At 52.4% G+C, this 26,521-nt stretch overlaps 11 protein-coding genes and 1 non-coding gene across 12 annotated transcripts, besides 8 other annotated features; 8 read left to right on the forward strand and 4 right to left on the reverse strand.

Annotated features, from left to right (window-relative positions):
* Nucleotides 1-456: 456 nt before the first annotated feature.
* Nucleotides 457-926, forward strand: EKO05_0005923 (uncharacterized protein; the record flags this gene model as incomplete). The annotated part of the gene is made up of 2 exons (XM_059636693.1): nt 457-501; nt 552-926. 2 exons carry the CDS (start codon nt 457-459, stop codon nt 924-926), a joined length of 420 nt encoding a protein of 139 aa, XP_059492676.1.
* Nucleotides 927-3,017: 2,091 nt separating this feature from the next.
* EKO05_9t4 lies at nt 3,018-3,105 on the forward strand. Its single transcript has one exon. It is a non-coding gene; the product is annotated as a tRNA-Gly (tRNA).
* Nucleotides 3,106-3,749: 644 nt separating this feature from the next.
* EKO05_0005924 (uncharacterized protein) lies at nt 3,750-4,987 on the reverse strand (the record flags this gene model as incomplete). Its single annotated transcript, XM_038939891.1, has 2 exons — nt 3,750-4,786; nt 4,834-4,987. The coding sequence occupies 2 exons, from the start codon at nt 4,985-4,987 to the stop codon at nt 3,750-3,752; spliced, it is 1,191 nt and encodes a 396-aa protein (XP_038798941.1).
* A 529-nt stretch (nt 4,988-5,516) lies between these two features.
* Nucleotides 5,517-7,310, reverse strand: EKO05_0005925 (uncharacterized protein; the record flags this gene model as incomplete). Its single annotated transcript, XM_038945875.1, has 1 exon — nt 5,517-7,310. One exon carries the CDS (start codon nt 7,308-7,310, stop codon nt 5,517-5,519), a length of 1,794 nt encoding a protein of 597 aa, XP_038798942.1.
* Nucleotides 6,340-6,373: a tandem repeat.
* An 838-nt stretch (nt 7,311-8,148) lies between the features above and the next one.
* On the forward strand, nt 8,149-8,474 carry EKO05_0005926 (uncharacterized protein; the record flags this gene model as incomplete). Its single annotated transcript, XM_038939846.1, has 2 exons — nt 8,149-8,159; nt 8,210-8,474. 2 exons carry the CDS (start codon nt 8,149-8,151, stop codon nt 8,472-8,474), a joined length of 276 nt encoding a protein of 91 aa, XP_038798943.1.
* Nucleotides 8,475-10,639: 2,165 nt separating this feature from the next.
* On the reverse strand, nt 10,640-12,174 carry EKO05_0005927 (Lissencephaly-1; the record flags this gene model as incomplete). The annotated part of the gene is made up of 3 exons (XM_038939762.2): nt 10,640-11,824; nt 11,874-12,039; nt 12,137-12,174. 3 exons carry the CDS (start codon nt 12,172-12,174, stop codon nt 10,640-10,642), a joined length of 1,389 nt encoding a protein of 462 aa, XP_038798944.2.
* Nucleotides 12,080-12,116: a tandem repeat.
* A 75-nt stretch (nt 12,175-12,249) lies between the features above and the next one.
* Nucleotides 12,250-12,262: a tandem repeat.
* Nucleotides 12,263-12,274: a tandem repeat.
* Nucleotides 12,275-12,314: a tandem repeat.
* Nucleotides 12,315-12,419: a tandem repeat.
* Nucleotides 12,420-12,526: 107 nt separating this feature from the next.
* Nucleotides 12,527-12,562: a tandem repeat.
* A 224-nt stretch (nt 12,563-12,786) lies between these two features.
* Nucleotides 12,787-12,825: a tandem repeat.
* Nucleotides 12,826-13,198: 373 nt separating this feature from the next.
* On the forward strand, nt 13,199-15,937 carry EKO05_0005928 (uncharacterized protein; the record flags this gene model as incomplete). The annotated part of the gene is made up of 3 exons (XM_038939775.2): nt 13,199-13,467; nt 13,523-15,845; nt 15,902-15,937. The coding sequence occupies 3 exons, from the start codon at nt 13,199-13,201 to the stop codon at nt 15,935-15,937; spliced, it is 2,628 nt and encodes an 875-aa protein (XP_038798945.2).
* Nucleotides 15,938-16,369: 432 nt separating this feature from the next.
* On the forward strand, nt 16,370-17,802 carry EKO05_0005929 (uncharacterized protein; the record flags this gene model as incomplete). Its single annotated transcript, XM_059636694.1, has 4 exons — nt 16,370-16,558; nt 16,612-16,816; nt 16,866-17,290; nt 17,347-17,802. 4 exons carry the CDS (start codon nt 16,370-16,372, stop codon nt 17,800-17,802), a joined length of 1,275 nt encoding a protein of 424 aa, XP_059492677.1.
* A 1,753-nt stretch (nt 17,803-19,555) lies between these two features.
* EKO05_0005930 (uncharacterized protein) lies at nt 19,556-21,221 on the forward strand (the record flags this gene model as incomplete). The annotated part of the gene is made up of 4 exons (XM_038939744.1): nt 19,556-19,784; nt 19,834-20,016; nt 20,073-20,875; nt 20,934-21,221. 4 exons carry the CDS (start codon nt 19,556-19,558, stop codon nt 21,219-21,221), a joined length of 1,503 nt encoding a protein of 500 aa, XP_038798947.1.
* Nucleotides 21,222-21,500: 279 nt separating this feature from the next.
* On the reverse strand, nt 21,501-22,874 carry EKO05_0005931 (uncharacterized protein; the record flags this gene model as incomplete). The annotated part of the gene is made up of 1 exon (XM_038945876.2): nt 21,501-22,874. The coding sequence occupies one exon, from the start codon at nt 22,872-22,874 to the stop codon at nt 21,501-21,503; it is 1,374 nt and encodes a 457-aa protein (XP_038798948.2).
* Nucleotides 22,875-23,450: 576 nt separating this feature from the next.
* Nucleotides 23,451-23,956, forward strand: EKO05_0005932 (uncharacterized protein; the record flags this gene model as incomplete). Its single annotated transcript, XM_038939957.1, has 2 exons — nt 23,451-23,577; nt 23,625-23,956. The coding sequence occupies 2 exons, from the start codon at nt 23,451-23,453 to the stop codon at nt 23,954-23,956; spliced, it is 459 nt and encodes a 152-aa protein (XP_038798949.1).
* Nucleotides 23,957-24,477: 521 nt separating this feature from the next.
* EKO05_0005933 (uncharacterized protein) lies at nt 24,478-25,203 on the forward strand (the record flags this gene model as incomplete). The annotated part of the gene is made up of 1 exon (XM_038945877.1): nt 24,478-25,203. The coding sequence occupies one exon, from the start codon at nt 24,478-24,480 to the stop codon at nt 25,201-25,203; it is 726 nt and encodes a 241-aa protein (XP_038798950.1).
* Nucleotides 25,204-26,521: the final 1,318 nt, after the last annotated feature.

Consider the following 26,521-nt stretch of genomic DNA (forward strand, 5'->3'; position numbering starts at 1 on the left):
AGACTGAACTCTTGCCCAATAATCAACGAGTTCCGCGTACGATCAATCAACGAAAGGCGCGCGATCAGCGCCAAGCGTCAGCCTGAGGTCCGAAGGACTCAGGCCATGTCATGAACGACGAAGGACTTCTCGAGATGTGGAACTCCCGACATCGATATGTGTGGGTGAACCGCATCAGAATTTCCTCGTATTTCAACGCAATCTCCTTGAACCAAGGAAAGTGCTACAGCTAACTTATTTGCTGTGTTGTGGCTAAATAGAAAAGAACTATAATACTCAGTCGACAAGGGATGCGAGACTAATCATGCTTCGTCATGCCGCAGGCAGCCCATTCGTCCTTCTTTTAACAAGGCCGCGCTCCTCTGTACCTTTTGCTCAGCTTCCCTCTCACATCCGCACTGCCTGTATCAACGGCGACCAAGTCGACAGACTTCTGGCCCATGTGCACTATATAAAATGGCAAGATGTAATCCGTTAAGCCTACTACATTCAAGACGAAGAGTTCGCTTTATATGTTCCGACTGATATTGGGCAGTACTGACGGACGGTAGAGGAGGCGCCAGCTCAGAAGGCCAATTCCGATAGAGATTCGAACCAAAGGACCGAACAACGCAGACGTATGGCGGATCGCCATGTTATCCTACGACCCTAAATCCAACACAAATGTCATATCCCAAAGCCTCGTCACGAACGTGCTGGGAGCACATATACATCCCCTCGACAAGGAGACCATATCACATGGGAAGGAGCAGATGAATATCCAAGAGGTTGATGGATATGTTGATCTATACTGGTGCTTCGAGCAAAATAGCAAAAGACTACACAACACACGATTTCTCGTCACATCGTCCCAAAATGCTCCCTACGATGCAGTACTCGGCAGGGGGGACGCAGAGCATTACGGCATGCTTGAATCGAAGGCATGATGGTATAGGCGATAACATTACGTAGCTACGTTGATGATTTCATGATCTTGAGAGTGCCCTTCCCATTTTTTACGCGAGTAAGAGAGCCAGCGGGTAGTTTTGCAAAGATCCGGCCTCGTTCACAGTTTCTGTACGTCTATCCTGTATACCTTCTTGCACCATTTGTTGGCCTCTTTGTGGTCGAGGAGTTGAGCTTTTTTTCGTTTCACAGGTCACCTTCGCTTTGTCGAGTGACAATTGTGTTGCAGGCTGCAGATTATGTCGCCAGTTTTTCGCCCAATGTTGTCTGGGAAGCTCATGTCATGTAGAAGCTACGTTCGTTCTCGATCATGTCGGTCCAGCATCCATTCAAAAAGTAGAACCCACAGTCTAATAGACATAACTTGCGTTGCTGGCCTAGCAGGTTGACCGCTCAAATGCAAGACAAAAAGTACTGGAAGCCAATCTGCTGCCTGAAGCGTATGCGGTGCTCTCTGCGCGAAACTTTCCGCGTCGGCAACAAGGTTCCCGCCGCTTTATCGAATCGTTCTGACGGCGAACCCATGTATCGTTCTAGGTTTCTTTATACCGTATGTCAGATATCGAACACCTAAAACGCAATGACTCCCGTTATTATCGAACCAGGCACGTTTCGGAAGGAAAAATCGAAAATACGCGCCATTGCGAACTTGTCTCCTCTCTAGCGACGGGAGTTAGCTCTTTGGGAACCATCGCGGGGTCTTCACAGTTAATGCAGGCATCCGTGATGGAAACTCCGTACTGTACTGCAGATCCTCTTTGTCTCTCCTCCGAAAAAGGCCAACGAGGATGGGTCTGTATCTCCAACCAGATCAGAAGCAATTACAGAAGAAAAACGTTCGTCGTCAGCATGTATCTACAACGTTTGTGGGGCAATGAACCTTCAAACATGTGTAGACGACCGTCCGAAGTCGGCTCTCCTGTTATTGGGCCCTGACAGGTCTAATCCTCACTACTTGCACGACCTGTGGATAATGCCGAATGGCAACATTCGCAAAATCTCTGGACTTGAGACCAAATGTGTCAAAAAGTCTGAACGTAAACCTAGGTATTCTTGATCCGCACGCTACACGCCAAGCTTAGCTATCGCACCGCTGAAGCACAAAATGACAAAGCAAGTCGTTGGCGTCCGCACGATACAATCGAAAAGCAGAAAGCCTGATTGGTTTACAGCGACGCCGAGGAGTCACAAGCCCACGTAGCGATGGAAGAGAAGAGAAGGTGCATGCGTGGCGATACAGCTCACGAAGATGCTGATACGCGATCGGGTCACATCCATAGGATTGGGAAATAAACGAAGAAAGTGGCTACCTGTCAGTGATAGACGTCCGTAGCTACGTGCCATCCATATCGCAGGGGGAAAAATGTACATCATCTGTTGTTGGTAATTGACAGAGAGGTGGCAGCACTTTCACTGAACAACACCAGCGAGGTAACTTTGCACATCACAAGCGACTAACGCACCAACAACTTAAAAGCAAACTATTCCCGCAACATGTGCTACTCTCGCATGGAACCGCCCCAATTTAGGGCAGTTCGATGGGTGCTTTATGCTACATAAACCACTCGTACGATCTGCAGTCATCCAAAGGCCTTCCTCAAGTGCTTGTACGTAACTTTGAGCTGTATGACCGCTGCGTCTAGATGACCGATCGCCATCCATGATCATCAGAGGGCCTGACTATTGCATTTAAAGTGGTGTTATTACCAACAGAGAGCCCCGCTCACAGAGAGAGAATTGAGAAACCACCTAGGTGCCTTGAGATTCCACTGGTTCCAATCAAGGTTGCACGAGAACGCACATGATACCTCAACAGTCTCAGTTGTGGGATTTTCATCCTCGTAAAATGGGGTTTGTCCAATGATAGGAAGGTCACTCCACTGCAACGCTGTGTCGGCTCGTCTGCACCTTAGCACCAGGCACCGAGGGCATTAGCGAGCTTTTGCAGATGAAACAATTCAGCTCGCAATGATCAAGAAATGATACTGATGAGTACCGTTATTCTCGGTGTAGGCTACTTTCCCCACTTTATCGATTTTACAGTCAATGAAATCTTTAACAAATCATCTGCAGCATCGGTGGTTTAGTGGTAAAATTAGCCGTTGCCATCCTTCACAGGACAGTTTCGGCTAGCCCCGGGTTCGATTCCCGGCCGATGCAATTAATCTTTTTGCCCCTGCGGCGTCCAGGCGCTGATGGTGGCTTACAGAGCATGCTGTATGCATTTTAACATCTTTTGTTTAAGTTGCTGGCGTTATGTCATAGACAATGCTCTGCGGCTCTATACAACTGGTTAACTACACAAGCAAAGTTGGTTATGCCTGTTGAGAGCTATAGCGCCAAACTGAATACGCTGCGTCGACCAACGAAGGGTCTAAAGCCCAAAATTATATTATTATAAAAACACTTTGTTCAGATCCCGCGACGCTTTCTCCAAACTCTTCATGCCTTCGTTATACCTCCCACTTCTGGAATCAGATGGTCTCGAAGGGAGCGTGACAATGCACGAAAGGAAAGGTACAAAATCCATCATCCTGTTGCTTGTGAGGATGTCCCATCCAGCGCCTCGAGCCTAGCAACTGTCATCCAGCTCCTCAGGAGTCTTAGAGGAGATGAGTAGGAATAGAGAAATCGGTGTGCATCCGTGGGGTTTAGGGCCAGTATCGAGTGCTGTGACGGGTGTACTACACTGACGAGGCGCTTTCCAACGGCACGAAGGAAGCGCGTAGACTGCGGACTGTCTTTCTGAAGCATTGCGAACGAGGCCAGCTTGTTTGTCCGAGGGCCGTGGGTTCGAGAGTACTTCACCGCAAAGCCTCGTCCCCAAATGCATCTTGGTACTGATACATCGGCTGCTCACAATATTGATATCCACTGGCCAAGCTATCGCCGAGCTGGTAGCCAGGCTTGCTGAAGTAATTTGTCATCCGCCCCATGGAGAAAGGAATCGCCGGTGAACAGCTATCAAAGATGGGGGTTTGCAAGTCGTGAGAAACGGCACTGTAGTTGTTGTTGCTCCATCTGGAAGCACTGGATGTGTCGACTCGAAGAGCTGACCTCGGTGCCGGTGATGTCGGATCTGTTTGGACGCTGGCATTGGCGTAGGTGGATTGCCGGACAGAAGGAATTGGTGGGTCGTGACACCCGCATGTACATGCTTCAGGGGTGGTGTCGATCGACTTGATTTTGTGTGTGAATCTCTCTTCAGGTATGGACGTGATACCTGACCGGTTCGCGTTCTTGTTCGAAAGCTGCGGCGGATTGGAGAAAGAAGGAGCATCCTGCGTAGCAGTCGTACTCGACGTCGAGGTTGGGATAGCTATCAACGCATTGAGTTCCGCTGCTGGTGTAGATGTTACAGCTGTTGGACCTGTGCCGGAGCCCAATGATGTGAATCGCGAGACAAAGGAGGTCTCTGCGATTGGAACAGTACTTTGAGATTCGTTGCTGATCGGAGGCGCTGTAGAAGCTTCTGATCCTGTTGTAGAGTATGAAAGGCTGGGGGGCCGCGACGCTCGATGAGATGAGATGGATGATGTGCGCCTGTTATTCGCAGGCTGGTCGGCAGCCGGGCCATCGGATCGATTGCTGGCCTGTGAGAGTGGTCGCAGGAACGAAACTGTTCTGGATCTGCGCAGCGCTTGCCTGTCAGATTTCTCCTTTCCCTCCTCTTCAGCCTGTTTCTTGACTTCTGGTTCTTTGTACTCGAGTTTCCCGTTCTTGTCCGACGCAAAGTATTCTTCACCGCGTCCGAAAACAACCTGAAGCGAGGCCCAGTCTCGTGCTGTGCCGTCAGTCGGGTTTAGCCAGTCGTTTAGTGCGAGAGGTAGATCGTAGCCATCTGCCAGACGTCAGTAGATGCTGCTTCTTCAAGGTTACTGCTCTGACCTTGCCTGAACTCGCCGCTTCTTGTTTTCCAGCACAAGTAGTACCTCTCGAATGCCCCAAAAGCGCAAACGATCAGATCATCAAGACTCTCGGGGTCATTAGGATCTTCAGGAATTTCGCCCAATCGTGCATATAACCGCGTAGACGCGTCCATTGTATGGTGTTCAATCTCCTCGCAAGCTTATACAACGCGGCAGTCACAAGTGGCAAGCACTTCCGGTAAAAAAGCGACAGTACACGGTCACCGTCAGATTTCCCCACTGAAACCTAATCTCTCTCTGACGTATCTTTATCAACTCCCACCCTCCCTGCTAAACATGATTTGAAGCAACGTTCAGCCAGTCGACTGACATGTCGCTTTCGTGACATGTTACATGTTTTCGACACAGCAATGAAGCACCGACAGTGGGGCTCTCGGATCGAAGGCGGGTCGGGTTTCAAGTCGTCGTGTTAAGGTTGAGCGGGTGGCCTGAGGCGACGAACATGACATGTCTCTATTATATTTGACTGCACTATCCGTAATGACAAAAGAAGAAATTACAAAGAGAATGTGGTGAAAGCATGGCTAGCGTAAAACTTCGACTGATTCTTAATCACCGATCGGATGTCATAAAATGCGCATATTACGAGTGAAAGCTACAGCGTCACGTTCAATATCGTGAGTAGCTTGCAATTGAAACAAGCTAAATGCGCTTTGTAAGCGTTTTGTTGGTACTTGTTCTACCACCTCTCTGCTCGCCTCTCGAAGGGAGCCCTTTCTCAGGTGCGGGAGCTCTCCGATTGCTTGTGGACAAACCTGGCGCTGCTTCAAGGTTGACCAGATCATCCAAGTCCTTCAAAAAGGTAGAAGTAGTTTTCCTGCCAGCTTGGGCCCTGTTTCCAGAGTTACTGGTTCCCACTTGCACCTTCGAAGACTTGCTCGTGCTTGGTTGTCTTCTGCTGCCAGCACCGCTCGACATCGTGACTGTCGACGGCTTGGTCGCCGAGTTCCTTGGAGACACGCGCTTTCCAGGTCGCCGGGCTGAGAATACTTTCGAGTTTCGTTTCCGTTGAGAAACTAAGTTTGAATAACTACTTCGCTTGCTGGCCTGAGGTTCCGTTGCACCAAATATTGCGGGGTCAGCAGGCGGCTCTCCTTCTTGATATGTCATCGATGAGGGCTGCCCCAAGTCTATTCTTACACTGTTGTTCATTCCTGGTGGGTTTGCATCAATGAGTGGCACTGGCGGTGCTACAGGAGCTGTGTAGTATGCTTTCTGCGATATGCTTGACTGCGGCCGAATCTCTCTGCTCAACCTCTGGTCTTCCTCAGAGTAGACTGATGCTGAATCAGCGTTGCTGCTGGCTAGAGAAATACGCTTGTTCCCCGAAATTCTTCTGGATATGTTGTCACTGTTTTGTGTCTGTCCAGCTGCCATGGCTTCAAATATTTGAGCTTGAGCTATCGCTTTACTGCCACTATTCCGGTTGAGCTTGGGAGTGACCCGTCTTTCTTCTAGCGGAGTAGGTAGTTGTGGTTGTAGGGGCGGTGGTGGTGGTGAGTCCGATGTCGATCGCCTTTGTGTTTGCACACGTGGGACGGATGTAACATTTGCTTGCACTTCCATGGCCAGAAAATCGTCTAACGCGTCAACTGCCCCTTTTTTGGGACGGCCTTGGATTGGAGAAGTGCTCGGTTTGTTCGTCTTTGAATATGCTGGTGGTGGTGTCTTGGGCATTGCATCATCTGCAGGTGGGGTTTCTAGCTCTGACTGTGGTTCGTCGAACACTCCGGGTCTTCTTACGTCTGCTTCAGACCGTAGTGGTCGATCGGTAGGGGCGTCCTCCCTGTTGTCTACCTCTCTCTTGGTGGTCTGGTCTTGTTGCCGTCCCTCATCGTCTTTCTTGAACCTCTTTTCTTTCCTACTCAGCTCGATCTCTAGTACTCTTGTCCCGGGAGCAACTTTCGACCTTAGCCCATTGTCATCAACATCGAAGTACAGACACCAGTAACCCTCGTACTCTTCTACAGCACACCACCCTTCCCACCCATCGAAAGTGAGGCGGCGATCTTGACGTGTACAGTCGAACGGTCCGGTAAGGTTAGGCTGCGCATCTGCACGGACACCATATCTTGCTTCGTGTGTCTGTCTATCTATGTATACCCAATTCATGATAGGCGCAACATCCGTGATAGTAGTAACGAGGCCCTCGTACTTGGTGTCCGGATATGGTAAGTAGTAACCAGCGCACGTGTGGCCGAGTGGTTCGCCATCTTCGGTGGTTGTATCGATCCAGAGTTTTCCATTACGGAGCACAACAGGGCGTCCGTCGATCTCTCGGCTTCTTGGTGATGACTTAACGCAGGTTGCTATAAGATTACACCTACGTGCGCGGTGTTCTTCTCTTTTGTCTTTCGATTGTCCTTGTCGAATGGCCTCTTGACTGCCGAGTAGACCTGGTGCAACGATCACAGCGATCAAGATTCCAAGCACCATGTTGGATATGTTGAATGTGGGAGGCTGGCAAAGGTCGTTACGTCTGATTTACGATCCGTTTACACTTCGATGGGTTCCTCAGCGAAGTTCTCACTGTAAAGAGTCATGTTGTGAGACGTGATCACTAGTGGAATGTTGGTGACGTGATCAGCTCGATATCGGATCATTCGCCATAGCTGGGCCAGGCCTCAGGTTTCAAGTTTGCTGTATGTTGTCAAGGAGTGTTTGATGGACGGAGAAGCGACCACAGGGATTATCCGCTTCGCACATAGCTCATGGCTGGTGTGCGGACCGTTCCTAGCTCTCGAGGGCTTGACTCACGACGATTCGATGCAACCTATGAATCGGATAGCGTGATGTGCGCGCAGAGCCAAAACGAGGCTATTGATGTGAGACGTTCGTTGTGACCCCAACCTCCTGTCCCGTTTCACATCTCGGTCACAAATACTTTACCAGCATAAGGCACTGATGAACTCTCCTACTAAGCACAAGGATGCGTGATGCAGAATGAGCACGTACAACTATCATTGTTTCTCAGTTGAGATTGCTACGAGTGTCGAACGATAACGAACCATGCGATTCGGGTGTGGCACAGCAACAGTTTCGAGCGATGAGGAGAAGACATCGACCACCGTAGCTGCGTTTCAAATCTCCATGTGAACACCTGAACTCGTTAGACACATAAGGCAGACAAGGACATTGAATAAAGGCCACACCAGTCGATCCGCCTCTTATTTACACACCAAGACAAGACATCCACAAAAACAGCCCGGCGCCTCCGACGACCATTGCCTGTAATTACTAGTCACACATCCGGCTGCGTCCATCCTACTACACAATGTCTGCTTTGTACGTCACCACAAGACCCTTTGACATAGTCTGAGCTTACTTTCCATCAGCGAAACCACACGTCCTTCCGGTTACATGTCCGACACAGGCAGCGAAGGCCAAGCCTCGGGTGGCCGTAAGATCTCGAGCAACATCGGACCGGTTCCGTCTTCCGCCAACCTCAACCGTCCAGCTGGCAACATCATCAAGGGCCCTGTCGACGAAAATGGCAAGCCGAAGGATGCAGTGCTGCTGCTCGGAATCAAGCTTGATCTCGAGGCCGAGATTCACCTGACAGCGCGGATACGCGGAGACATAACGATTGGGCTTTACTGAGCTCGCCGAGTTTAACTTCTTGAATGTTTTCATGTTTTGAGCGGGGCCATTCATGACAGTGGATTTGACAGGGCAGTGCTGGTGCACATGCCGAATATTTGACCCGGCCTGATCCGCACTTTTTCTCTTCTAAACCGGATCCGACTTCTTGCAAATCGTGAAGAGCTAGTCTTGCACCGAAGGACACGAAATCAAGGCACGTCGAGAGTTCTGGTCCAGGAGCCTGGACAAGCCTTCAGTGATTGGGTGATGAGAAACTGTAGTTGCAATTAGCATTTGGCGAAATAGATTCGAGTGTTGCAGTTGCAAAGCATGAAGCTGTTCAGACACTTGCCCTGTCACAGGCAGTTATCACCATTGCCGTAGCTCGGTAGACCGTCGTGATAAATAAATGTTCATCTTGTGAAGCGACATGGTGAGGGGATGCGTAAGACGTACCATGGGAGTGTATCAAGACCATAATCAAATGTGTCTGCGCGGCCGGTTAGCCAGCGCCTGGCAGACGATACTCAAGAAGAGCCGGTAAGACAGAGAATCAGAGATGACAGTCTCGTCTTTGCCGAAGCTTGGACATATGCTTGTCTTGTGTTTGCGTCGGATCATCATGGAAGGGTCGGAGGCAGGATTTCAGCGAGCGTACCAAAAGGAGGTTGATGTTGCTGATGTCTAAAGGGGGTCAGCAAAGATCTTCATGCGTAGATCAAGCATCAAATAGATCAAAGGTTGGATCAGAAAGGCATGAATGGATATTTGAAATGAAGTCGTCACCGGGCGAACCCGTCAGACTCGTCATCTATACGTCGCATCATCTCCAGGGGGTGTGGAAGGTTCAAACTTACAGAGAAGCCGTGGAGACTGGGTTAAGGGGTGATCGTACGCTGCAGTCTGACATAGGTCAGTTGAGCTCTTGCCATATCTGATCCATGGCGCAGGATGACAGAACGAGATCAGTCGGCGAGGTTTTCTAGGCCTGCCACAAAAGAGCGTATCCATCAAGAATTGTCGGTGCCCAGTGCGGTTGCATCATATAAAAGTTCGACTTCGTCTGCGAGGGAAGGGTGCATCGTACCGAGAAGAACAGGTCCCATAATCTTGAAACCATCAGTTAGCAAGAGACAGCAGTAGTACATAAGAACATCGAGAGAGATGAATCGATATCAGAAACAGCCTTTTTTATCTGCATCGGTCGAAACCTGAGCCGGTAATTTCCAGCGTGCAAAGCACAAACTGATCATCATTGGACGTGTTGAGGGTGCGAGAGAGTGTATACATACAGGAACAGTTGCAACACATCATCGCACCTTGCGCTGTACACATGGGCGGGCGTTGTGAATCCTCGTGTGCGTCATCGAACAGAGTACTTGTAGCGAGAGATCTGATGATTGTCAGTAACATGGTCTACACCGGGAACGTTGTGCCAAGTTGTTGAGCGTTGTCGCATTCAGACTGACGTGCAAAAGTGTGAGTTTCATTCCCCGTAAGGTCAAAGACTCTAGTTTGAAATTGGCTTTGTGTATCATCCTGTAGACGTGGACTGTGATGGGAGAGTCGCTTACCTTGCGCACGAGAAAAACGCGCTGTTACCATATACGACGCGCAACGGGCCTCGGACTGCAGTCTTGACAGTGGTGTTGCGAAGCCGAAGCGCGACGTGTTGGTGTGCGGAAGAAGAAGCTTGGAGCTTGCGAAAAGTTGTAAGGTGGTAGGTGGGTCTAGCCGGAGCGCCGAAGCCTCCGTAACGCTAAAGCCACGGGCACGTGCACAACCTCAATCAACCTCCTTGGGTATGGCCAAAGTTGCTTCGACTCTGCGTACATGGACAAAGTACGTGGTTGGGCTGCGCCCCTCTTCGCTTTGAATTCTTACTATCTACACTGAACGCTTGCGTCGTCTAAAGCCTTCGCGTTCGAATGAAGGACACTGTTCATGGCTCCTCTCGTCAGGCTGCAGCGGTCCTGAACGTGTAACAACCAGTCGTGATCTCGTTCATGGGACATAGTTGGGGCATTCCCTAGACGTACAGGCCATATCGCCAGGGGCTTCGTGTCATCTGAGATGTGCAGGTCGTTGGAGACGAACACCAACTTCTCCTCCGTGTCTTAGCCGCATTGCTGTTCTGACGGAGCAATGGCTACGTGGTCGTTGCATCAGTGACGCATATCTGTTCACGATGCAAAGATGCGAACGTTGAGATCAACAGAGCCTGTGGCGATGACGCATCTGATCCCGGCCTTGGCAGCGTCTTCCTCTCTCTTCTTGTTTGCGGCACTCGACGCTGCGCCGTTTGAGCTGTCCCCGTTGACTGGAACATCCTTGGCTACGTTGGGCGCCCATCGCATGCAGCTGACGAAGTGGCTATGAGCGTCCATGACGGTCTTCACGCACCGCCCTTCCTGTGTCAAATCCCAGCATCGTATGGTCTTGTCGTCGCTGGCTGACAGAAGATACTTGCCGCCAGGGTGGAAGACAAGCGATCGTACCCAATTGTCGTGACCAGCGAGCGTCTTGACGAGCGTTCCCCGGCCATCCCATATCTTGATGGTCTTATCTCGTGACCCCGTTGCGACGTACTCTGCTGAGCTGCTAAGCGGCGGGGCCTTTTTGACACCCGCCATGGACGCCAAGTGGGCGTAGGCGACGGGCGGGGCTATTGCGACGCATTCGATTACATGCTCGTGGCCGAGGAAAGTGCACTTTGCTTCTCCCGAGTTGGCGTCCCAGAGGCGCGCAGTTTGGTCGTTACCGGCGGAGAGGAGCCATCGTCCGTCAAAGCTGGGGGCTACGTCTCGTACCCAGTCAGCATGCCCACGTATCGTCTTGACGCAGTAGCCCGTTGTCACGTCCCACACGCGCAGTGTCTTGTCTCGAGAGGCGGAGACGAGCAGGTTGCCGGACGAGGGCGAGCCCGCGGCTCCACTGGGAACGAAGCGAATGGCAGAGACAGAATGGTCGTGGCCTGGCAGGGTCCGTATGTTCTTGTAGTCGTCTGAAGGGTCCCAGAGCTTGATGGTCAAGTCACTGGAGCAAGAGGCCAGGAGAGTGCCTCCTCTGGGGCCGCCAAAGTCGACGTCGAGCACGCCCTTGGTGTGGCCCTTGACGGTCCTCTCGAGTTCGCCGAGCTCCCAGTCCCAGATCTTGATGGTCGTGTCTTCGGAGCCAGAGGCTAGCGAGGAGAAGATGGGGTGGAAGGCGACGCAGGTGATGGGGGAGCGGTGGGACTGGAGGGTGTGCCGCGCGGGCGCGCGGGGTAGCCAGCTGGTGGGGTCCTGGTTCTTTCGCAGGAGAGAGGTGGGCGTGGTGGAGTCGAGCTCGGTCTGTAGGCTCTGGTTGCGCTGCTCGAGCTCGAGCACCTGTACGGCATAAGCAGTGGGCAGGCGATTGGAGTGTGGGAGCGTCTACCTTCTTCTGCAGGCGCACGACACTGGTCCACTTCTTCTCCAGCAGGCCCTCGTACTTTTTGCGCGTCGCGTCGTCGAAGCTGTCGGCGACGTTGGCCTCGTCGCGGAAGGCGGCTGCCGTGTTTGGCGCGTTGATGACGCCGAGGTATGCGATTATGGCTTTGTGCCTGCCCTCGCCGTTAGTGGGGGGAGTGGGGGAGTGGGGGAGTGTGTGTATGTGTGTGTGTGTGTGTGTGTGTGTGTGCTATGCAGCGCTGCACTCACAGCTCCTCGGCTTGCCGGTCTGTCAGGATGGCGCTCATGGCGGGGACGGCCGGACGACCACCATGCACAAAAGGCCGGTCGGGGGGTGTGCGCTGGCTGGGCGGCGACGAGAAGGTCGTGGGGATGTGGTGGGTGGTGGGCGGTCGGCGGTCGGCGGTCGGCGGTGGGCGGTCGGCGGCTGGTGGTGGGCGGGCGGCGGCTGGTGGTGGGCGGGCGGCGGCTGGTGGTGGGCGGGCGGCGGCTGGTGGTGGGCGGGCGGCGGCTGGTGGTGGGCGGGCGGCGGGGATGTGCGGTGAGAGCGTGTTTGAGCAGCGCAGAGCACAGTCGGCGGCGGGGCGGGGTGTTGGCTGTGGGACACGGGCAGCAGTCACTGTCGCAGGTCTTGACTACGGCTCTGGCTCTGCCCTGGCTCTGCCCTGGCTCTGGACACCAAGAGGACGAGGGGCTCGGTCTCAATTGGGCTTCGTGTGCACTGCCGTGGGTCGCCAGCCTTCAGTGCGACATGGCTGGGGTGCGTCTACGGTGTAGGGCTGCGGGCTGCATCACGGCCGCCGTGGGTGACGATGCAGCGGCGCCCACGGCTAGCCCCGTCCCCTAGCAACAGCGCCCGTCGACACAAAAACAGGCCTGCACAACACCGCGCCCATTCGCCCATCCACCTATCCACCCATCCACCCATCCACCCATCCTCCCCGTCTCTGCTGCGACTGCCCACCCGCCCGAGCAGCCTCGAGACGCGCATAGAAGCTGCCCGTCTACGTCACAGCAACGCAGCCACACCGCCACACCGCCACACACACAGTATGTTGATTCTCCGTCCCGCTTGTCGTGCACTCGTGCACTCGCCTGTCGGCCGCGAGACATGGCGCGCCGTGCTTGTGGCCCCAGGCTGCGCGCGCGCGCAACTCCCTCCAGCGCGGTCCTCGAAGGCGCTAGGCGACCCTGCCGGCCTGCAGGCGACAGCGGATCCAGACAATGACGACTGACTGTTGGACAGCACCTCTGCTCTCAAAACACACGCACCCCGCACTGCGCACCGCCCACCGCCCACCACCTCTCGCCATGGCCGACCAGGAAGAGGACCCCAGCGCCCTCCCCCTCCCCGACCGCTTCACACACAAGAACTGGAAGGTGCGAAAGGAGGGCTACGAAGCCGCCGCCAAGGAGTTCAAGCTCGCCGCGAGCGAGAACGAGCCCATTGTGCGCCAGTTCGTGAACGATGCAAGCATATGGAAAGGCGTCGTCGGCGACTCCAATGTGGCAGCGCAGCAAGAAGGCCTTGGCGCGCTGTGCGCCTTCCTCGAAATCTCAGGCCAGCAGGGCTGCACACGGTAAGAAGCATGTGTGCGTGCACAGCCTGGGCCGTACTGACATCGAAACTGGCAGGACACGGCAGATTACCATTGCGACCATCGCCGAAAAGGGTCTCCCCTCGACAAGACCAGCCGCGAAGCAGGCGTCGCTCGAAGCCCTGCTCCTCTACATCGAGACCGACAAGCCCGACCCAGTCATCGAGGAGCTTCTCCCCATCCTGTCGCACAAACAGCCAAAAGTCATCGCCGCAACACTAGACGCCATGACCCACATCTTCCACGCCTATGGCTGCAAGACGATCGAGCCCAAGTCTGTCCTCAAGCTCCTTCCCAAGGTCTACGGCCATGCCGACAAGAACGTCAGAGCAAAGGCCCAAGAGTTGACCGTCGAGTTTTACCGATGGCTCAAGGACGCCATGAAGCCTTTGTTCTGGAATGACCTGAAGCCTGTGCAGCAACAAGATCTGGACAAGCTGTTCGAAAAGGTCAAGGACGAGCCACCGCCAAAGCAGGAGCGCCTCCTCCGCTCCCAGCAGGCAGCCAAGGAGGCCGCTGCCGCAGCACCAGGCGGAGGGGAGGAAGAGGTCGACGAAGAAGAGGATGGCGCCATCGATCTGGAGCCTGAGTTTGAAGCCATTGACGTGTTTGCGAAGATACCCAAAGACTTCAACGAGCGACTAGGCTCAACAAAATGGAAAGACCGCAAGGAGGTACTGGAAGAGACCCAGAAAGCCCTCGATACCCCTAGGATCGCCGAGGGACCCTTCGACGACTTGGTGCGCGGATTCGCAAAGTCCATGAAGGACGCCAACATCGCCGTTGTATCCACAGCAGCCAACTGCGTCGAGCTTCTCGCCAAAGGCCTTAAGAAAAGCTTTAACAAGTACCGCAAGGATATCATGAATGCCATGATGGAACGACTCAAAGAGAAGAAACAATCGGTAACAGACGCCATTGGAGGCGCGTTGGATGCCGCATTTGCTTCGTCGAGCTTTGCAGACTGTCTGGAGGAGATCTTGGAATTCATCAAGCACAAGAACCCCCAGGTGAAGCTCGAATCCACACGGTTCTTGATCCGCTGTCTGAAGAACACCCGCGAAGCGCCTTCCCCGGCTGAAGCAAAGACATTAGCTGAAGCAGCCACGAAGCTGCTCACCGAATCGCAAGAGGTGCAACGTTCTGCCGGCGCGGAGGTGCTTGGTACGTTATGGAAGATCATGGGAGACCGCATCATGAACGCTCATCTTGAAGGCCTCGATGACATCAGGAAAAACAAGATCAAGGAATACTATGAGGCAGCTGAAGTCAAGGCCAAGTACAAGCCAAAGGCTGCAGCACCGCCAAAGCCCGCGGCTGCACCAGCAGCGACCAAGAAGCCAACGCTCGGAAAACGGCCAGCGCCCAAGAAGGCTGCACCAGCGGCAGCAGCCCCGCCTCCGCCAGCAGAAGAGTCTACAGCACCACTTGCCCCGAAACCAACCTCGCGGCCGGGCGTTTCCAAGCTTAAGTCCGGTCTTGCGGGACCGCGTCTTGGAGGTCTAAAGAAGCCAGGGCTCGCTGCCCCATCACCAAAGAGACCAGTCGCATCTCCACCTCCCGATGAAGAAGAATTCGTGCCGCCGCCACAGCCAAAGTTTGGTGCTGGACGGGGACTTGCTGGCCGCCCGTTGGGTAAACCTGCTGCTGAGCCTGCTGCCGCACCTGCGGCCGCGCCCACTGGTTTAGGCTTAGTGGAGCGAGCAGAGCTGGAAGAGTTGAGAGCAGAAGCCGAACGGCTGCGACGACATAACGAAGAGCTGCGTGGGGAGCGCACAAAGCTGACCTCCCAAATACATGAGCTCCAAAACCAGAATGCTCAGCTGATCGAAGACCACACCCGGGATGTGCTTTCTATCAAAGCAAAGGAAACTCAACTTGTCCGTGCTCGCTCAGACTTTGAGGCAGCCGAACAGACCACCCAAACACAGCAGCGGGAAATTGACCGTCTGAAGCGGGAACTCAGCCGCCAGGTCCGCGTCACGTCACCTCCTCCCACAGATCTGGCCGACCAAATCTACTCGGACAGCAACGGACGTTTCGGTGACTCCAGCTACAACAGTCAGGCTCCATATGGTCGCAAAGACAGCCGCTTAGCAAGCGGGCCGATAAGTCCTGGTGGTGACGGTAAGGAGAACTTCGATTCTCTCTCCCGTCCGGACAGTATGAGTGGCAAGCTGAGTCCTTTGCGAGCAGATGCGTCGGGCAAATCCTCCTTCTCGTCTCGAGGCGGTCGTAGTAGCCCAGCTGAGAACGGCACGAGCCGCATGGGAAGTTCTCATGCCGCTTCTGGCGCAGAGAGCTGGAAGCGAGCTGCCGAGGTGACGCAGAACTTGAAGCAAAGAATCGAGATGATGAAGGTATGTGTTTGGACTCACCAAGACAATCCTTGAACGCGCAACTGACATGACGCTAGGCGAAGCAGGGCATCGGACGACCGCCGCCACAGTAGGTGTCAATGTTCCAATGCTTTCCTGCACATCAGTCGTATGCAGTGACTCTACACCCTAGCATTTCCAGCGGCGTACGGTTGGTTCAGGTCTAAACGTCTCCTCCAGTTCTGAAAGGATTAGGACATCAGGGGTCTTGCATCAAAAATTAGGGGTTTGGCGCATTGTGATTCATTTTTGAGATTCCCCTTTACATCTTGCATGCCATACTGTAGTATGACCGGTCGTGCTGCACAGTATTGTAGGAGGTCCAGACCATGGGCACTAGAAGTTGGCCTCGCCGCATGCTTCATGCATTAGGGCCCGTGTTCCGAGCTGTGCCTCATTGGAATCTGATGATACCTGTACTCCAGAACAATGACAACGTTTCACACAATGCTTACCGGTGCGCATGAACCTCCACACTCCTTGCAATTCTCGGTCACTGTCTCGCAATGAACTCCGGATTGTCGTTGCGCACGGCGAAGCTCACAAGTGATCTTGCCCCCACGCCAACAGCTTCAACCCCGCAATCCACTCCGGATACTACGACGGTAGATCTGTCCAACGCACAGAATGAATGTGTTCGCCCTGAGTTGCTTGACATTCTGCGATACACCATCGACGATGGAATGACGATTGATGTCAGTATGATACACCTCGCATGCAAGGGTCAGCCTTTAACTGTTATGTGTAGACCTTCCAATTACCCACGGCACCGGGCGGTGATCCTCGGCTTCGAGAAACGCTTTCTGTGTTCTTCAACCGGTACTTCAAGCCCATGCACCACGTGGAAGCCGAGCACATTGCTCTCACTGCGGGCGCAAGTGATGCAATCGAACATGCGGTACATGCTTTGTGCGATGAGGGAGACAGCATTATTGTACCAGGGCCATACTGGCGTAAGTTATGTTTCTGTCTCCAACGAGACAGCCTGCTCAATACGTGCAGCTGGTTTCGAGCTTTTGGTATCAACCCGAGCCAAGGTCAACATCATCATCGCTCAATCCCCCACGTATACCAACTACACCAGTTACCTTGTCCCATCACTTCAAGCTGCGTATGACTTCTCGCCGGTCAAGAAGCGCATCAAAGCAGTCTTGCTTTCGAACCCGTCGAACCCTCTGGGAAGATGCTACTCCAAGAGCGTGCTCATCGAGTGTATGGAGTTTTGCCAAGAGCGAGGGCTGCATTTGATTTCTGACGAACTGTATGCTCTCACTGATCTTGGACATATTAAGAAGGGCGAGGAGTTTGTGTCTGTGCTGTCTTTGACGGAACCTTTGATGCCCGAAGGCGCGATCAAGGTCGATCCAACCCGTGTGCATGTGGTTTGGAGCGCGAGTAAGCTGTTCGGCGTGAGCGGGTTGAGAGTGGTATGCCCAAAAATCTCCATCGGTGCCTTTAATGTGAAGAAGCTAATGTGCTGCAGGGCTGCTTCGTCTCGCAGCAGAACCCTGAGCTCGTCAAAGCCGTGGCTTTCCTCACAGCTACCCACACAAACACGATTGCGTCGCTGTACCTCTCCAGGCTACTCTCCCTGCCACAACTATCAAGTTTGTTGACGCTTAACTCTGAGCGTTTGACAACATCGTACCGCCTGCTCGCGGAGTGCCTTCGCAATCTCAAAATTCATTTTGTGGAACCCACACACGGGCTCTTCCTGTTCGCAAAGCTGACGAACGACCTGTCCACGTTGGAGGAGGAAAAATCGTACTTTGATAGGCTTACTGCAGCTGGATTGAAAGTTAGTCCAGGCCGGTTGTACAGGGGCGTAGATGGCGAGTTTGGGTGGGCTAGAATACGTTTTTGTATTGCGGAGGATGTGATGACGAAAACTATCGCGAGCTTTGGTCAGATTTGGGAGCGTGAGAGGCGAAGACCCTGAGAGTCCCTGTTCTGCGTACTTGGTGATTCCGAGTTGGTTCACGTTGACTGGCGCACGAACACCTTGTGACGTCACAGCACAGTGCACCTTCCTAGGAAGATTGGACTGCTCAGTGCTCACATCACTCCCGCAAACACCACAAGAACACTCAAAAGCAAGCATACCCCATAAAATGGCGCCTCCACCGAACTCCACTGTACAGATCCTCCTACGCTACACTTATCGAGCCAACATGATCTTTTTCGCCGGCTTTGGAGCCTGGTACATGCTCAAGGGACCAGGCCGCGGACAGGAACAAGATATTGCTTCCTTAACACAGCGAGGAAACGACAAGTCTACGGAGAACAGAGAGTAGAAATTTTGTTCGTCGCCACGACTGGGCTTATGCGCTGCCGGGCAAGACTTCATCTCGCTACAACCATCGACCGTCCGCACCAGTCGACTCCGCTGTGCAAACATGAGAGCTTGCACGCCGTTCTGCCATGTCGCTACACATTGAGATCTCTGAACTCCCGTGCTGCGGTGCGTCCGGCAGAGTGTCAGTTGATCAATCGTCCGTTCAGGGCTAAATATCCGGGCTACCTCCACGATTACAAATGCTTCATCCTATTAAAATCAATATACAGCTGCAAATTAGTTGCTATTCCAGCTTCTTTCTTCTCTGCGCATTGAGAGCGGCGCTGGCGGCCCTACTGGTAGTATGGCATAACCCCAGCATTAGCTCAGTGCCACGGCGGAAGAGCGAGTAACAAGATGGCCACATCAAATGCCTTCCATGCCCTTTACGGCTGATGCAAGTCCTGTACCGCATAACAAACTTCATCCAAAAATTGCCATTCAATCGAGGTTTCGTCCGACACAAATGAACAGTTCAGGGAGGCGCCGTCGTATCGAGTAGCAGTATAAACTATACTTTCAATTAACATCCCCTAACGTATCGAGAATGAATTGGCACGATAAAATGCAGGTATTTATCTGCAAAGATGTAACAGGATATGTATGGCCCTTTGATCCTTGTGGTCTTTTGGCTCAGGAAGCTCGTGGAGCTTGTCCATTGTTCCGTCTACTAGGTAATGTCCAGACACAAACTTCTCAAGCAGTTACCATAACATCTTTGTCGAGCAAAATGATGCACCGAGATACTCATGTAAACAGGTCAGCCAGTCGCATTGTATCACCACCTAATCACACACGGTCTACAAGCGCTTCCGTCCCGTCGTCGCCTCTGATTGGTCATCTATGCGCGATGCTTTTGCGTTCACCAACGTGGCATACTGACTAGACCATTAACAAGGTATTTAGACGAGTAAACTGACAAATACTCCTCTTCCTTTCGATAAGAACTTATCTGTTTCGTTCGCGCGCAACAAACAATCTCGCGCACACATGTCCACTTTACATATCTGCCGCAAACTGCAACCTCAAGCATCGCCACCCCTTCACTGCGATAAGAAATCTTGTCCTCGCAGCCACATGCTTTAGCGGCCTCTAATCTGCGGGATGATGTCTACTGAACGATTACCGTTGGTGTCAGTGCTCGGCAGCTCTCCTACTGGACGAATGAATCCCATCTCCTTCCAAATGAGGAATGTGGGGCTGATAACCAACGATATCAAGCTTGACAACACGCTGTTGATCAACTCCGAGGACGCTGGCGTGGACATGGGTTCTGCCACAGAAATCATATGAGAGCTCGTATGCCGACTGTTAAAGATGAACAAGCCGAAACAGCAGCTTTGCAGCACTCCACACAATGCAGGCGCGCGAGGTCAAAGACCCCAGTCATGTCGACGAGAAGGTCCCGGAGAAGGGCGTCTACAAGGATGCAGACAAAGCTCTTGAATTTCTCCGCCTGAATGAGGATGGTGAAGAAGGCACTGTCGTCTCCATCGACGAGAAGACCCTGATCAGGAAAATTGACTGGATGATCGTACCTATCATGTTCGCCTGCTACTTCCTACAGTATCTGGACAAGTCGCTCTGTAAGCTCGATTACCGCCTAGTGTACAACCTTCTAATTACATACCGCAGTGAACTTTGCAGCAGTCATGGGTATCAGAGAAGATGCCAACCTGACAACCGAGCAGTATGGCACTCTGTCTTGGCTTTTCTATCTCGCCTTCCTTATCTTCGAGATGCCACACGCATACCTTATGCAGCGGCTGCCAACCGCAAAGTACCTTGGCGCCTGCGTCTGTGCTTGGGGTACCGTCGGTATGTAGCTCCGCGCATTAAGAACTGTTGAAGCATACCAACTGACTCTCATTAAGTGAGTTGCACCGCAGCTTGCGACTCCTACACATCTCTTGCAGTCTGTCGTTTCTTGCTCGGCGCTTTCGAGTCTGCCATCAGTCCGTCCCTGATCCTAGTCACATCAATGTGGTACAAGCGTGACGAACAGCCTAAGCGCATCGGTTTCTGGTACCTCGGCGTCGGGACGGCCGTGATGGTCGGTTCGCTCGTCTCGTACGGCTTCCAGCACTACACCGGCGACAAGTTCAACAATTGGCAGATTATGTACCTCGTAGTCGGTCTCATCACGATCACTGCAGGTATCGTCGTCATTCTTTTCTTGCCCGACAACCCAATGTCAAGCAGGCTGACACACGAGGAAAAGGTCATGGCTGTGTCAAGACTCCGGGAGAACAACACCGGCATTGAAAATAAAACCTTCAAGCCATACCAGTTTCGTGAGGCTATGACCGATCCCCAGGTCTGGCTGCTGGCTTTTATCACGACTGCAGCCAGCATCCCCAATGGCGCTGTGTCGTCTTTCCAGAGCGTCATCATCTCCGGCTTCGGCTTCTCAAACAAGGAGACCGCGCTCATTCAGATCCCAGGCGGTCTGATCACCGTAGTCAGCACGCTTATTGGTACCTACGTTGCAGGCCGTTACAACTGCCGCGGACTTATGCTTGTTACATGGGCAGCCCTTGGTGGTATCGTTGGTGGTGGCATGATTGCCTTTATACCTGCCAGCAACAGAGCCGGCAGACTGGCAGGCAACTATTTGACAAACATGACCGGCTCGTTTCTGCCACTTGCCTATGCCTTTGCGGCTTGCAACTTCGCTGTAAGATCCATGCTCAGCGGGACAGTCATATGTGTGCCGATATACTGACTGCTTATAGGGACACACCAAGAAAGTCACCATGAACGCTATACTGCTTATGTCATTCTGTCTAGGCAACATCCTTGGACCTCTGACCTTCCGCAACGAGGATGCACCCAACTACACACCAGCAAAGATCACAATCGTAGCTGTCGAAGTCACTGTCCTCTGTGCCACTGCAGTCTTGGTGTTCTACTACCGTTGGGAGAACCGCCAACGAAATGCTGCAGGCGTTAGTCATCGAACAGACGTGGAGTTCAGCGACATGACTGATAGGGAGAACAAGGAGCTTCGATACAAGTACTAGGAAATCAGCAGCAATACCAGATTGAATTCGCACCTTTAGGTACTAGGCTCCTTTTCCAATGCTCGGCTCTCGTAATCTCCTCAGTCGCACTAGCAATTTGTAATTTGATGATTCGAGCGATTTAAACACGTCCATGCTGCACGGAAACTGCCAATGTTCTGGATGTTTGGTACGATCTTCTCACAGTCCGATCATGTTTCAATTGTTCAACCTTGTCGCCTTAGGCTCAGTTGCATGGAGCGTAGTGGATTTTCTAGTTTGAGATCTCAACAAAGATGCCTATACCCGCTTGAGGAACTTCTTCGCGACCGTCCGTCTGGCCAGAATGACAAAAAGAGCTGACAGTGTAGCCATGCCTCCAGCATAGAAGATAGCAGGCCGATACACCTCAACACTGTGACCGATACCTGCACCTTGTCTGCCACCCGCAGCTTGAAGCAAGTAACCTGCGATAGGCGCACCCATCAGATAACCTGCTGTCCAGCCCGTGACAGACATGCTCATTGCTACTGTGGCCCTTCCAGGGCCAAAGATACCAGCCACTACAGTTGGCTGAGTTGTGAAATACGCACCATTGGCGACTCCGTTCACCGTTGCGAAAACGACCAGAGGAGGCAGCGAATTTGAGACTGGCCAGATGGCGAGCATGCTGACAGCGTTGACAGCCATCACCGTGACGAACATATTCAACGGTCCGAGCTTATCACAGAGTGGCCCGGCGAAGAAGCGTCCAATGGCATTGCAGGCGTTGAACGCTGCGACAAGTCCAGCGCCAGTACCGGAGCTCAGGCCAATGGATTGGACGAAAAGCGGCAGGTAGAAGGGTGGAATGTATAGTGCAAAGACTCCAATGGCGCTGGCAACGAATATTGCAACGAAGGGTATGGAGCGGAACATGCTTGAATCGAAGAAGGGCGCGGTCTTGAGTGGTACGCGATCTTGGAGCATCCAAGCAGCGGGCATGCCGAGTGCCAGTGTTACCAGGCCTTGGAACCGGAAGGTCCACGCAATGCCAAATTTTCGATACATCGCCTCAAGTGCGACAGCCATGACGCAACCTCCCACACCGCCACCCAGCTTGATGATACCATTGGCGAGCCCTAATCGAGAGCTGAAGTACTGCACGGGGAGAGCATTTGATACAGTATAGTTCATAGCCATACCAACGCCGCCAATAAGGCCGAAGGTGCCAAAGAGACCCGCGATGTTCGAGGTGCAAAAGCTGGCACCGATCATGCTCATACCCATCAAAAATACACCGAGCAAGACTGTGATGCGAGCTCCAAACCAGCGCATGAAGCGAACAACAAGTAGGCCATACAGGGCCACACCGGCGAGACCGAGAGATCCAACGAAGGTCAGCGTTGATGCCTTCTCGTTCTTCAAGGTTGAATCCAGGAGGGCCGCCTGCAGGACACCCCAGCAATTGATGATGCCATTGTGACAGAACGTGGTGATGAAGCCTGCTGCGACAATGACCCATCCATAACCACCATCCGGGATCGCTGTAGTCGTGTACGTTGAGTCTTCTGGGACTTCATCGCGATGTCCAGTCAGGGATGTTCCTGGGGTGTAGTCTGTGAGCGGGACTCGGGACTCTTTGCGAAGATTCGAGAGTTCGATTGGCTCCGCCGTTACCATCGTAGTCGCCATGGCAATGGAGATTCCAGACATCTACTGTGAGTTGAAGGGACCGTATGGGTATGGTACACAAGTTTTAATGCAGTGGGAGTTGTGACCAAAACAGGTTAGGTCGCGCCCTATGCACATGCACCCAGGGCGTTCCGGGATCGCACTTTGCTGCTTCAATCCGAGGAACGCGCAAAGAGGCTGCCTGATCATGTTGAAGACACAAATCACGTGGTCCGACGTCATTCCTTTTCCACCGAAGCCGGCCCGGCACAAGCACCTTTGCGCTATCGACGACAGGCCTATGAACAGTACTGTGCACGTGTACGTGCGCATTTTAGATACTAGAGCTCTTGTCTGTGGAGGCCCAAGTCTCCTTTGATCCGATCTACCCTTTTGATTGTTCGTGGGTCGTATGTATGCAGCTGCCAGTTGTTCGCATTGATCAGCGATGTGATTGACAAGAGCTTCGCCTTGAAACAGCCCCTGAACAACACATACTATGGCATCATCCTAGCATCGTGCTAATTTACATATAATGGGCTTTGCGACCTTCAGTAAGCGTGTCACTCGCAACCTCACACATTCATTACCACTAGTATGGCTACAGAAGAGACTGTGCAGCTTGGTGATGCACATGCACCACACCAGGCATCCATTAACGCGTTCGAATCCATCCTATCCACCGTAAAAGAGGAGCTTATAAAGCTTCGCCGCGACCATGACAGTATGTTGTATCCCATAATCTCGCTTTGCTTCCACTGACACGTCCAGGACACGAACCGGAATACTTCCTCGCCGTCAAACAAGTCTCTGATTCAGACCTGACCTCATTCACCTCCCGCGACCTCGAATCTGTTCGCGTCGCAAACTCGGCATACGGCCTGCACCTGTTCGGCAAGGTCCAACTGCCAGCCGTAGACGACGCCTATATACACGTACGCATATTTGGATCAGCCAAGGACGGAACGGATGGCAGTGGCCCAGACGAGCGCGAGTACAGTCTGCATAGCATTCACACTGAAGAGGTGATCAAGCCAGATGGAGATAGGGTATACCGGGCTATATTTGGACGCACAGACGAGCTGAAATGGTTTGACACATGAAGGTCCTTCGTATTGGCAGCGCTTTCAGGCTGTGGAGGTGGCACGCCGCCGTGTTATAGGACAGGAGTTCGGCTAGCCATGACTAGAGAGCCTTTGTAGGCTTTTGTCTCGTAAAGACTAGACTTCAATGAGACTCAAGAACTTCAGATATATGTCTGTGTTTAACTCGAGGTGATTCAAACCCTAACAACAGATTCAGATTATTTTTACTAGCCCAAATTTAGGAAGCTGCGAATTCTAAGTCATCTTTCAAGATTACTTGGTAGATTTGAATCATTGTTTGACTGCCGCGACAACGAAATCGCATTTACAGGGAGTCTATCAGACTAGTGTACCTCGAGGCCTCTAGCCTAACAGCAACCTCGTTTTTACAGGAGGCCGAGGTTTCGATTAACGCTATAAAACGTCCGATCTGCCAAATATGCTTATAAACGCTAACTAACAGTGACCCACTTAGGCCGCTACGTGAACTACGAGTCCACAGTCACTTCCTTCTAACTCCATTCTTACAACCAAAAACCATGGCAGCAAAATTCGAGGTCTCGGAAGCCGAACCTCAAGATGCCGATGCAATAGCGCTGCTGTTTGCGCTCTCCTGGGCATCCCCCTTCACCCATCTGCAATTCGGTCAGGTTGACCCTGCCCAGCTAGCGACATCGATGGTACCCCGCATCGCAGAGCAAATGGCAAAAGAGAACTCCAGGTTCGTCGTGGCTCGACATCAAAAAACACACGGAGTCGCCGCTGTAGCGCAATGGACGCTTCCTGCCGAGGAAGGGTCGGAGTCGGTAAATTCAGAAACGCAAGAGGACAGCGAAGAACGCCAGCAGTTCGAGGATGAAGTGTACAAGCGTAGTTTGCCAGACAGCAGCAACAGAGATCTTGTCATGGACTTCACTCTGGGTCTGCGGCGGCTGAGAGAAGAGACCCTCCAGGGCCGGAAGCACTTCCTCCTAGAGAACCTGGCAACGCATCCAGACTATCGTGGCATGGGGCTGGCGAGCCGATTGATTCAACGGGAAGTAAATTTTGCCAATGAGCGGCAAATGTTGATGTATCTGGATACCGCAAGCGACAACCCAGCAGCAAGTTTGTACAAGAAGCTCGGGTTCGAGGAACAAGGTCGAAACACTATCGAGGATCTCAGCAAGTATGCGTCTTTGGACTACATCCGGCAACTTGGTTGTGACACGAGGCACACGCATGTAGCCTTTCTGCGATATCCGGACGCTCTTAGCGACACATAGAAAACACAGGTATTGATCAACGCGTCACTCAGGAGAGCCGCAACTTCCAGTAATCTGATGCACTCGGCGTATATCTGCTTGTCAGTCTTCTCTCTCTTGCTTGTTGGTGCCGTTTGCGCTTTTTTAGCCCGCACTATGTGTTTGCCATAGCCCCTTCGCCTGCTTCTTGACTACACCCGATCTACTCCATCCTCAAATCGACTGCTTGTTGCAATAGTACGAATGCCCTAACCCCGAAAAGTAAATGTCACACTTAAACATTCATATGTCCCAAAGCTTGGACCAACATTCGCAGCCATCATATTCCCATGGCAGTCCCTCGCGATGACGGCTCAACGTTCGGAGTCGACATCCATTGGACAATTCACACTCACTAACAGCGCTACCTGAATCATGTGCGAAGCTATTCGCGCAAAAAAATCAAGTCTAGGCATAACGAAGACTGAGCACATCAGTGCACACATAACCGTTCAATCTCCATCAGCAACTACAATCTCGAAAAGCAAAGCGGAAGGGTCAGTGGAAGCGCTCCTAAGTAGGTTACTGTCTGGTTTAACAACTATCAGCTCGGGGCATATGTGGAGATGTCGCAAAGTACTTCAACCATGCACTACCTACGTATATGCAGCTTCGGTACCGTGACACTCACGCACACACGAACCGATCATGATTTAAGATTTGAAAGATTTGTTGAGTTTCCTGAAATATGAAGGGGTACGCAAACTAGCCGTTGCGATCGCGCTATCAGATGTATGTAGGTCTACCCTTCCCTCGCTCTTCCCTCGCTACCTTTACAATGCTCCCTTGTTTTAGAACGTGGTTCAGTTATGCAACAAGAGGATACCGACATTTAAGGGGCACTTATGCCGCATGATTCTGATTAGCAAGGCGGTTGGGCTCCATGGACGAACACATGCAGATCATTAAGCTAAAGCTAAGGAGATCCATATCAGCTTGAAGACTGCTAACTGTTCCAAGACCATAGTCTAGTCATTGTTCCTGGCTGCTTGAACGCAATCACGCCCTCTACCTGATATCATTACTTGGGTTGTACCGAGAGAAGTGCAAGAGATCAAAGGTTGTTCAGGGAGTTCCTTTGATACTTGCTTGCAAAAAGCAAAAATAGCAGCTGCGCGAAAAATGCGAGATGGTGTTCAAGATTATTCTACACAACTTGGAGATTGTCTGCTCTCGTTAAGCTAACGAAACCCCAGGAACGATGAAAAGAAGGCATTCGTTTGCGGGTGTGTCAAAGGAAGTTTAGCCCACTTTCAATGTTGAAGATTTGATGTAGAAGCGAGATTGCTGCAGCGTGGCC

The sequence above is a fragment of the Ascochyta rabiei genome, chromosome 9 (assembly GCF_004011695.2).
Source record: "Ascochyta rabiei chromosome 9, complete sequence".
Taxonomy (NCBI): domain Eukaryota; kingdom Fungi; phylum Ascomycota; class Dothideomycetes; order Pleosporales; family Didymellaceae; genus Ascochyta; species Ascochyta rabiei.